This window comes from Miniopterus schreibersii, assembly GCF_964146895.1.
Source record: "Miniopterus schreibersii genome assembly, chromosome: 7".
Taxonomy (NCBI): Eukaryota; Metazoa; Chordata; class Mammalia; order Chiroptera; family Miniopteridae; genus Miniopterus; species Miniopterus schreibersii.
Window position 1 is genome coordinate 40,878,945 of NC_138108.1, and position 11,647 is coordinate 40,890,591.

An 11,647-nucleotide genomic window follows, 5' to 3' on the forward strand; every position below is an offset into this window, starting at 1 on the left:
TTTTAAAGTACAGTCATTTTATTCTCACTGCTTTACATGTCTGTTCTCATTTTGAAAATTTTTGTGACCACATTTCCGAGTCTCCATAGTTTGTATCAACTTTTTTATGGCTGTATAGTATATTGTATGAATACATAAGAATTTAACATCTTTTTTGGGAGTTTATTGTCGTTCTAACCCACTCATCTTTGCACATTTGTCTGATTATTTCATCAGTGTAAGTTGGCAGAAGTGGAATTCTTGGATCAAAGGGAATTGTCTGTTAGAAAGCCTGTATCAATTTATTCCATCAGTGGTGCATGAGAGTATTTGCTTTTCTATACCCATGCCAATAATGGATTTTGTCATTTTTTTCAAACCTTTTAAAGTCTGACAGATAAAAAGTAGTACCTCAATATTGTTTTATTTAGTATATTTTTTATTTGTGAGATTGAACATTTTTTGGTATGTTTATTTTACCATTTTAAAATTTATTTTGTGAATTGTTTATGTCTTTTGTGAATCTGTTAATTTGTGTGTTTAACTCTGTCATACACATTTTTTCTGGTTTTACATTGCTTTTCAACTTTATGTCAGTGGTTTGCAAACTGCATTGTTATACAAGTAAAGATGAGTTTCATCACTTAAAAGTTTGCAAACATTTTTAAGCCCCAAATTTTTAGTTGATCAATTTTTATGAGATGCCTTGTTGTTGTCCTGCTTTTAAAAATCTTTTCAATCCTGAGGATTATAAAACTATTTATATTTTTTCTAGAAGTTTTGTGAGTTCATTTTAAAATAACTTATTCTAAGCAATTCAAAATTGATGTTCTTAAGACAAACGTATTGTTTCTTACAACTCATTTGAACAAAATTCAGTATATATGGCAGGCACAGTTGTATCATTGACAATTGCTATGTCTAATAAAAGCATAACATATATAGTAAATCCCAAATAGTCCAAAATGTTCTGTAAAGGTGAGATAGGTGGTACTTAAAAAAAAAAATTTAGATTATTAGCCTTTTTTCTCATATTCTTTTAAAAAAATATATGTGTAAGTTGGCATTAATTTAGAGAACTAAATTTCATTTGTTTACCCTTTTGAGCAAGATATAAAATATAATTAAATATAAAAAATAGTATTCATTTGGCCATTTAGCCAATATTTGTTAAGCAGAACCAGCCTTCAGAAAATTTTTTTGTTTTAAATATATCTTTATTGATTACAGAGAGAGGAAAGGAGAGGGATAGAGAGATAGAAACACCAATGATGAGAGAGTCATTGATTGGCTGCCTCCTGCATGCCCCCGACTGGGTATGGAGCCTGCAACCCGGGCATGTGCCCTGACCGGGAATCGAACCCCGATTGCCTGGATCCTAGGTTGATGCTCAACCGCTGAGCCACGCCTGGCCGGGCCAGAAATTTTTTACTCAAGTGGAAGAGACAAATAATTTTTATAAAGTGAAATAGATTCTAAAGGTATTACTGTTACGTAGGTTTTGTGTAGATTAAACATCAATCCATATTTTAAAAAATTATTTTGCAAAATCTGTTTTCTTTGTCAGTGTGTCAGTTTGTGTCCTGTTTATCCTATCCCAATCAAAAGAAAGACTTGATTTATTTAGTTTTTCTTAATCCCTCTACCTTTATTTATTCTGTCACTCTTATCTTGGCATGATTAAATTATTTGGAGCACGCTTAGGCACTCAAGAATAGTAGAAACTTAAAATTGTTCCTTTTTCAGGTTATATGATGAGTATTAGAGGAATGATTATGAAGAAAACTTATGGCTAAATCTTTTGTTACCTGAAGTTTGTTGAGAAATTTACTTCAGTTCTTTTCCTTCCTTTAACATCACACACCATAAATCCATTATCTAGCATATTTAGATCTTCTCTGGAATAAAATTTCCTTTTTAAATGAAAACTTGAACCTGGGTTTTGAGCTTTTCCCTTAAATTATATATTTATGTGTGCCCATCTGTTTTTATTTTCTTTCTTAGATACCTGTCCCATTTCCAAACAATGAATGTTTCTTATTTCCTTATAATGAAGAATAACTTTAGTATCTTTAATAATGAGGAATATCTTTATCTTTCCCTGGTTTCTTGGTTCTTTGAGAACCCAGATTTGTTGCTGTAATATGTTACAATCTTGTGCTTTTGTTAGTGTTTTCAAGCTAAATTTTGCTAAGTTAGTAAAATAGCACTTTTGAGTTTATAAAAGCACATTGATTCATTCACCTGAGTGGTAGGCTTAGAAGAGAGGTAAGAAGTCATGAGTATAACAGTGAACCAAATTGGGTTCTCTGTGAAATTGCTATGGTGAACACAATATGTAAAATTGGTTTGTACACCAGTAGCCACAAGCAATGCTCTTTTTCTTAGGGCTATTTAAGAATAAATTTAAAAAGCTAAATTAAATGGAAACCACATTGGCTTTGGTTAAGACTTTGGCATTATAGGTGAGCCAGAAAAATCTGTTTCACTCAACTCAGCTCTTTGAAAAGAGTTGCAGAAATTGGGGGTGGACTGGAGCAGAAACTAGAATTGTGTTAGATTATGACATCCTTGCCCTTGAGACAACAGCATGACTCCTCCTTGTCTTTACTTATGCTATTCCTCTGCCTGGAATGCCTTCCCTCCTTTCTATCTAAATCCTACCCACCTCCTCCACGAAGCCTTCTCTAACTACTGGAGCCCACATTGATGTCTCCCTGTTCAGAACACCTATGGCATCTAACAGCCAGCACTGCACCGTTTAGCACTGTTTGTCCTATGGCAATTTCACATGCTACTGAGTGTGAGTACATTAAAATATAAATGTGGGGAAATACGCATTTTTCCAGTAAAATTTGAAAAATGATAGGTATATTATATACAGGAGGATTTTCAGGCTTATAGAAGTTTTATAGGCTCTAGCTTAGACTGAGATTGGGGGAGGAGGGGAAGTTGGGGGGTTCTTAAATGTACCTTTGTTAATCTCAGAGAAACATTGCAAAATTTATATAATATGATTTTGACAGTTGTGAGTCTAAAATGTTTTTTTTATAAACTCATTTTTATTCAGTAACTAGCCTAATTTCTTTTTAAAGCGTGAGTAGTGTTTAATATTATTTGAATACCAGCTATGGAATCAAAAAGATTTTCTTCTTGCTTAGGATAAGATACCTCTGTTCATCCATCTAAGCATATATCTCCCAAGCCCTGTTCTTGGTATCAATACTGAAATATAACAAATGTCAAATTTTGCGATGTGGAAAACTGTATTTTATTATATTGCTGATGTATAATTTTGAGTATTCTTTGCATGGTTAAGTTGAAGGGAATTTTAACTGTAAAGATAATTTTTATTTATATTTATTTCATGTAGTCCTAAGAGAGCTAAGACAAGGCTTTGTCCAGATTTTTTTTTAACTTTCTCCAGTGTATATTCAGGATGTGGCCATGCGAATATATAAATAAATATGCGTAAATCATGTTAATGAAAATCTTCTTAAGGTGCCTATCTACCTTTTAATTGTACCTGTGATTAGTTATGCATTCATGCTTGGTTTATTTCCTTTTTAAATTAGCTGACAGCATGACTTTGAGTAGACCACTTAGTTTCCCATACAGCTAAGTTGGGATTAGGCCTATGCATAGAATTTGTGAATGGTTCTGACAGAATAATAAATAGCTTTATTACGTATTTTTTATATGTGAAATGTCCCTTTAAATTATATAATACTTGAATATACTTTCATTTGGACAGCAGTTGCATTAACTTTTTTTTTTTTATAATATTTTTATTTCAGAGAGAGGAAGGGAGAGGGGGAGAGAGAAACAGCAATGATGAGAGAATCATTGATCAGCTGCCTCCTGCATGCCCCCTACTGGGGATCGAGCCCACAACCTGGGCATGTGCCCTGACCAGGAATCAAACCATGACCTCCTGGTTCATAGGTCAGTGCTCAACCACTGAGCCACACCAGCTGGGCACATTAATTCTTGAGTAAAATTAATGTGTAAAACTTACATGTTCGAGACATACAAGTTTTTATTTACATTGATTTTAATTGGTCTTGGTTTCTTATCTCATGGTGATAATGTCTTCTATTTGAAATTCAACATGGGGATATATAAGTGGTAATGCCCATTTGAATATTTTCATATAAGCATATATTATTCTGTGTGTGTTTTTTAGAGGTACCAATCTTGGGAAAAAGAAGCAACACATATGTCATATACCAGGATGTGGTAAAGTCTATGGGAAGACCTCACATCTGAGAGCTCATCTGCGTTGGCATTCTGGGGAGCGCCCTTTTGTTTGTAACTGGATGTTCTGTGGTAAAAGATTTACTCGAAGTGATGAATTACAGAGGCACAGAAGAACACATACAGGTTACTAATATTTACTTTTAACAGACAAAAGTGAATTACAGGACTACCTACTACCTTAAAAGTTTTTGTTTTGATTTGTTTGTTTTTTAGAATACCTTACTGAGATGAATTTTAAAAATGTGACCAATCTCATCAAATTTTTTGTCTTCATTAACACCGATTAAAAAACACTAATTCCAAACAAGCCAGTATGACTTGTATTGCAAAATAACATTTTATTTTATGCAGACTTTGGTTAGCTTTTTTCTTTTTTAGTTTTTGTTTTGTTTTGACATTATTGACTGTCTTAAGCCACATTTATGCTATTACTGTTTATGTTGAATGTTTTAAATTATTGTCTGCTTTTACTCTTGATCTGTCTTCTTCCATCCTCCTCCTTAACACTTTAATAAAAAATAATCCCCTTTCCTTTGATGAATTTAGGCATTTCACCTTTTCTCTTGTTTTAATATCTGTGAGGTAAGCAAAAGACAGTTCATTGAGGAATAACCAAGGCATTGTTGATGTTAAGATTCTTCCATTTAATTGTTTTTATATAGTGTGTGGTTCTTACATGAAATGGACCTAGGAATGACCCAAACTGAATCCTAATTTACTATAGCTTAGAGATCATTTTCTCCTGCTAGCATGTAATGATCAAGGTGTTCATCAGTCTGTGCTCAACACTGAAGAATTGAAAAATATGTAATGCATTTACAGTCCCTAGAGAGCTTAGAAGGAAGAAGCATGGTGAAATGGAGGACATTTCAAACCCATGAACTCTGTTAGATAAAACAACTAAGCTGTCTCTGACCTGCTTTCATACATCTTGTATTGCTTTAAATGTTACATAAAGTAACCCATGAAGTATTTAATAGTATACATATTAGATGCTCTATTTGTTTTAGTTTCTGTCTCACTCATCAGGTAGGTAGGTATACAGATGAGCTGTTTGTAACTGCAACAAACAATATACGAAAGTATGCTCAGAGGCAGAGATCATTATTGCTTGAGATAGTAAGGCATTATTGGGCAGTGGGCTGGGATAGTAGACCTTAAGATGGCCCTATAACACACTTTACCTGAATGGAATTTGATCAGGATATAAAAAGCAACGTAAAAGGGTAAAAAAGGTCTATGATCAAATGTGTGGGAAACACTCAGTTAAAGAGGGTTACTACATGTGTCCTCTTAGGACCTTTAATTGAATGTTGACAAGCACCGTGCATCTGGGGGGGTGGGGTATGTGTAGTGTGTGTAGCATTTCCGAACTATCTTTGATCATTGTGACATTTGCTGTGGAGCATATCTCAGGACTAATGTTCCAAGAGATACTTTAGGAAATACCTTCTCAGAAGAATAGTATGTGAATAAAAGAGGTGAGAGATCATTTGACATGAGTGAAGATGAGATTTTTATGTAACTCATTTTTGTTAAGTAGGATTGAGTCATAATCTTGGTTATCTGCAAGTTAGTCTTGCATTCCCATACTACTTAGTGAAGTTTTGTACTGTAATAAAATTTGGTATTTAAGGAAGATTTGTCTGGCATTAATTTCTTAGGTTAGAGAGGGAAAGACAAGGGTGTCGTTGCACTATGATTCAAACTTGAGATCTGATGAGGACCTGCCTAGAGCAGAAGTGCTGGAACGAGATAGATAAGGCATATTGAAGAAAATACTAGATTTGTTGGTGGATTTCTCTGGATTCCTTTTAGGCTGGCCTTTTGCCTTATTTTCTAATCCTCTTACATAGTAGGTCTTCAACATAATAGAATTTAGTCTGTCTTTTGTATAAAAAATATTTTATTCATGTTGGGAGATATATTTAGGTATCAAGGTCTTATTAATTTTAACATTATAATATGTTAAGCTTGCTCTTAATTATTTCAGATGAAATCAAGTCAGCTCACCATCTTTTGGGATTACTCAATCTTAGTGGACCTCAAGATTGCATCTTTGCTTTAATCTAGGAGTACTCTGTGTAGTTACTTGAATTCAGATTTAAGAGTTGGAAGTTTACCATCATAGATACAACATACTAATAGTAATACCTTAAATATAGTTTAAAGCTGTATACTTTCCTTTAAAGGAATACAATGAGTCCTCACTTAATGTTGTTGGTAGGTTCTTAGAAACAGACTTTTAGGTGAAATGATGTATAACAAAAACACTTTTACCATAGCTAATTGATATAAACAAGAGTTAAGTTCCTGTGGCATATTTCTGGTCACAAAAACTTCACTACACTTCTAAATAAAGACCCAAAACACTTCTACACTTGTAATATTAAACATTGAAATACTTGTGAAATATACATATATATATGAATATGAATGATGAATAAAAACAGAGGATTTTCCAACCTGCTTATCCCAGGTTCAGGGTTGTGGGTGGCCAGAGCCTCTCAGCATCTCTGGGTGTGCAAGACAGGAACCAGCCTTGGGAAGACTCCCTTCCATCGCAGGGTGCACTCACACCTACACCTGCCGCTCACTCAGACTGAGACACTGGAGACAAGCCAGCTCAGCTCACGTGCACAGTTTTGGGATGTGGGAGGGACCCAGAGTACCTGGAGAAAATCCACACCACACATGGGGAGAATTTGCAAACTCCACATAGTGGCTCTGCTAGAAGTCAATTTTATTTTCTTCTTATAGTTATAAAAAAAAAAGTTGAACAAAACAGTTTTATTAGAGGACCTCCTGTATGTTACAGATGGTCATTTTTTAGCTGATACCTTGTAACATGTTTTAAAACAAACTTAGCAGTTAAGATATGAAAATAATATCTGAATGATTGTCTGTAATATACGTTTGAAGATTGCTTTTCATCAGAAAGTAAAGACGTTTATTTTGAGGGGACATACTCTCTGAGAGAAATTTGCAGAGGCAGTGCAGTTCATGAAACTAATAAAATTTTAACTGAACTCTGTTCCCTGTCCTTACCTGTCAATGTTGGCTTATTTTCTTTCTCAGGGAATTAACAGTTTGTTGCTGACTTTTGAAAACTAAGTAACTTAATTTTATTTCTAACAGGTGAGAAGAAATTTGTTTGTCCAGAATGTTCAAAACGTTTTATGAGAAGTGATCATCTTGCCAAACATATTAAAACACATCAGAATAAAAAAGGTATTCACTCTAGCAGTACAGTGCTGGCATCTGTGGAAGCTGCACGAGATGATACTTTGATTACTGCAGGAGGAACAACACTTATCCTTGCAAATATTCAACAAGGTTCTGTTTCAGGGATAGGAACTGTTAATACTTCCACCACCAGCAATCAAGATATCCTTACCAACACTGAAATACCTTTACAGCTTGTCACAGTTTCTGGAAATGAGACAATGGAGTAAATATTACACAAATACTTATTCATTGTGGTTATTTTTATACAGTAGTGAGAAGAATATTGTTCCTAAGTTCTTAGATATCTTTTTATTGATGTGCAAAAATTTTTGGATTGACAGTAACTTGGTTATACATGACACTGAAATGCCTTACTTTGTATGATATTCCATAGTATATTAAAAATGGTAAAATTGCATGGGTTTTGTAGGTACTTTTGGAATCTAGAAGAAATGAAATTTTACCAAGTTATATAAAGAAAATTGAATTTAACAATGCGAATGGTAGTCTAACCAAATGCATCAATCCTGTGTGGTTTAGTGTAAAAATGAGAACATGTTGGTATTTATCTATTGTAAGATAAAAAAAGTTGGTGGGTGAAAGAAATCATGTTATGATAAAAAAATTTTTGTAATTTTCTTGATGACTGGAATTTTTATTATGCATAACTGACAAATCAAGTTTCCAAGCAAATGTTACATAGCGTAGGCTTTACTTAGCTTATCAATTTGTCATTTTGAAGCTAATTATTTTAATTAGGTTAACTATGTACAATATTTTAAGCATTACTCTTGTAAGATTTTGAAAACTACATTTTAACATGGAACTCTAGGGATAGTCACCTTTTAAATCCTGTTGAAAAGCCATGTTTAAGATTTAATTTGCCAAAATAATGTCTTGTTAATATTCTTTCAATAATGAAGTTGGGCAATATAACCAATGTTTAAAAAATTTAAAATGTATAGGTTGAGGCATTTGGGTGGTAAACAAATGTTATAGTGAGATATCCCTTTTCTTGCGTATTGGAGGACCAAAAAAATAAGGTGTATTGCGTCTTAGCAGTGACTTTTTTATCCAATCCTGTTTCCAAAAACCATATGTCTGCCAGGGCCTTAAAAGCCATCATGTAAATTACCAGTAAAGTATAACATATGCAAACATAACAAAATCACTTCCATAGTGACGATACTCCAACCATATGGATACTAGTCATAGAAAACTAGTGGTTTTATGATATTTTTTTAAGTTGTTTTTTTTTTTGTCTAGGTAGTCAGTCTGCACTTAAATATCAACCAATTTCTTTTTTTGCTTCTTCCCTTAAAATTTATATGTATTCAGTACATTTAATTGAGAAATGTATGTTTTTTATTACGCTGTATTTTCTTTTATTTTTTAATTATTGTTTATATTTTCAATTATTAAAAAAATGTACAAAATAAAGTTTCATTGCTGGTCTTGTAAGAGCTATACAATTTTCCTAAATGTATACCAATAACTGCAGCAGTTCACCTATTTCAAAAATTTGGAATTCTGTTCATTTGTTATTCTTAAGACCACCTCAAATTTAAAGGCTACCTTATTGTACGTTTAAAGTGTATTATAACAGTGTGGTAGTTAATAAAACACTATTTTTTTTTCTTTTGAGTTTGTTGTATTCCTGTGCATTTAAAATACGGGGTAAGGAAATCTGGTTTCTCTCCAACTTAGCCTTTTACTTGCCTAGTATTGATTTCAGACACCGAAATGTTCTTTAAACAGGTCTATTTGCTTAAAAGGGAAGAATAGAGGTACCAGTGGGTAACTAAATTTTTACCTAAGAATAAGCTTATTAAATAAAACTTGAAAAAACAACTTTTAACTCTGCCCACATTGAATAATAACAATTTTATCAATCCCATTTTGGAAACCTTGTTTATGTTCTCCTTGTTAAAGCAGTGCACAGAATATTTTGACTTATCAAAAACTTGAATTTTGATATTATTTTGACTTATCAAAAACTTGAATATTTTGACTTATCAAAAACTTGAATATTTTGAATTATCAAAAACATGAAGATTTTTGAAAAAGATAAGCTTTGCTAATGATAGCAAGAGTTACTTGAAAAGATTATGTTTTGAATTTGTGTATGTCTGTGATAAAGGCACAGTAGGAGGAAGGAAAAATTTAATATTAACATGACTGCATCTTAGACATTTTTAAATTAAAAATCCAGTTCTCTGCATATGTACAGTGGGGGTAAAGATTTCTATTGTCTGTTTTCCAGGCTCAATCTGACATAGTCAATATCTTTGAGTGCATAGGACAACTCTAGATATACATACAAACACAAATATTTTCTGAACGAAACTTAAGCTTGTGCTGGACTTGGAATTATAGAAATTAATGGAATGTACATTTCGAAGTTACAAGGATTAGAATTTGAATCTTCAAACTCCTTTAGATAATTTTTAAAAAATTTTATTTAGGATGTGTGAAGAGGATTATGTTAAGAGGTTGCTCACTAAGCAAAATAGCCATTAAGCCAGGAGATTAAAAAACTTTGGTGATAGTAAAGATGTTTTAAAATAATATTGAAATTTTACAGAAGGTTTATAGAGCATTTTTGATCCATGAGTTTTCAAGCATATTTTATCAGTTCTTAGAGCATGAATGCAGTGACAAAAGTTAGTCTTTAGTAGTCTTGAAAATTATTTAAGTTTTTGTATTTTTTTGAGTGCTCACTAGAAATATACCAGTGAAACGTGGATCTTTACCTGTAGAAGAAAGCATTATTCATCCTTAGTGCGGGTGATTTTCAAAAATTTCTATTTTTGTATTAAAAAGATGTTAAGTATACTCTGCAAACAACATTTGAAGAGTTACCCTGAAATCACTGTTTTTCTAGTTATAAAATCTATTATGTGTTAGTGCAATATTTATTGTAGCTACAGGGATGGGCAAAAGTAGGTTTACAGTTCATATGATAAATAATACAGTAATTGATAAGTTCAAGAATAAACTTGGGTACTCACAACTGTAAGCCTCCTTTTGCTCATCCCTGTATATTTGTTATTTTTGTTAATTGCTTTATTTTTCTTAAGTTGGAGTTAATGTATATTCAGTATATTTACATAGACATAATTTCTATTAGAACATACTCATCTAGTAGACTAGGTGTCTGTACTCTATACCTTAATTTAAAGAAAATATCGCTTAAGAAAATTTTATTTTCTGTAGATTGAGAGTTAAGGACTTTATAAAAAAAATGAATTCAATTAACCAAAAAGCATTTAAAGCTTAAAGGAGTAAATGTATTGCAAAAAGTCAGGTTCTCTGTAAGTAACTGGGCAAAATAGTGAGATACTTGAGATATTTCAAATAGTGAAATTCCTTAAATATTAAACGTACATATAAACCGAAGGCATATCAAACATATTTCATGGGAAATAGTTCTCAGGCAGTATTCAGAAAATGCTGGGAGCCTTTAAAAATGTCCACAGGCCTAGCGTCGTCCTTGACCTGCTAAACCTCCAGGGATGGGGAGTATATATGTATTGTGTAACAGCTTCTCAAGTGACTGATAAACATGCTGGGTTAGAATTATTTAAATAGAGCAAGCGTCCCCTTAGCATCTTTGTTGTAGTTCAGGTCCTAATGCTGACTGCTCATGATCCCCAAATTTTTGTTTTAAAAATTTTACTGTATTCAATAATGTTTGAAATTTGAGGTTATTTAATAACATTTGGTTTTAAAATATATAAGTTGACATGTTCATGCTACCAGTTAGATAATTTGGTTTTCAGCTTAATGATAATAACTTAGTAAAAATTGTCTTCAAGGCAAAAGAACTATTTGTTTCACTAAGTAGTTTAAAACTTTTTGCCGTTGCCTGGCTGGCGTGGCTCAGCAGTTGAGCATCGACCTAGGATCCAGGAGATAGTGGTTCGATTCCTGGTCAGGGCACATGCCCCTGCTGCAGTCTCGATCCCCATCAGGGGGTGTGCAGGAGGCAGCCGATCAATGACTCATCATTGACGTTTCTCTCTCTCTCTCCCTCTCGCTTCTCCCTCTCAAATCAATAAAAAATATGTATAAAAACTTTTTGCTGTGAATGAGTGGTAAGTTTCTTTTTATCCTCACCTGAGGATTTTTTTTTTTTTTGATAGTTTTTTTTTAGAGAGGAAGAGAAACATTGGTATGA

The 11,647-nt window shown here is 32.9% G+C and overlaps 1 protein-coding gene across 3 annotated transcripts in view; it reads left to right on the forward strand.

Annotated features, from left to right (window-relative positions):
* Positions 1-9,111, forward strand: part of SP3 (Sp3 transcription factor) — a 54,851-nt gene extending 45,740 nt beyond the window's left edge. For all 3 annotated transcript variants that reach the window (XM_081143047.1, XM_081143048.1, XM_081143049.1), the window contains exons 6-7: positions 4,166-4,362; positions 7,378-9,111. In XM_081143047.1, coding sequence (XP_080999173.1) covers positions 4,166-4,362; positions 7,378-7,694 — 514 coding nt within the window. In that variant the 3' untranslated portion in view covers positions 7,695-9,111. The remainder of the gene's footprint in view (positions 1-4,165; positions 4,363-7,377) is intronic.
* Positions 9,112-11,647: the final 2,536 nt, after the last annotated feature.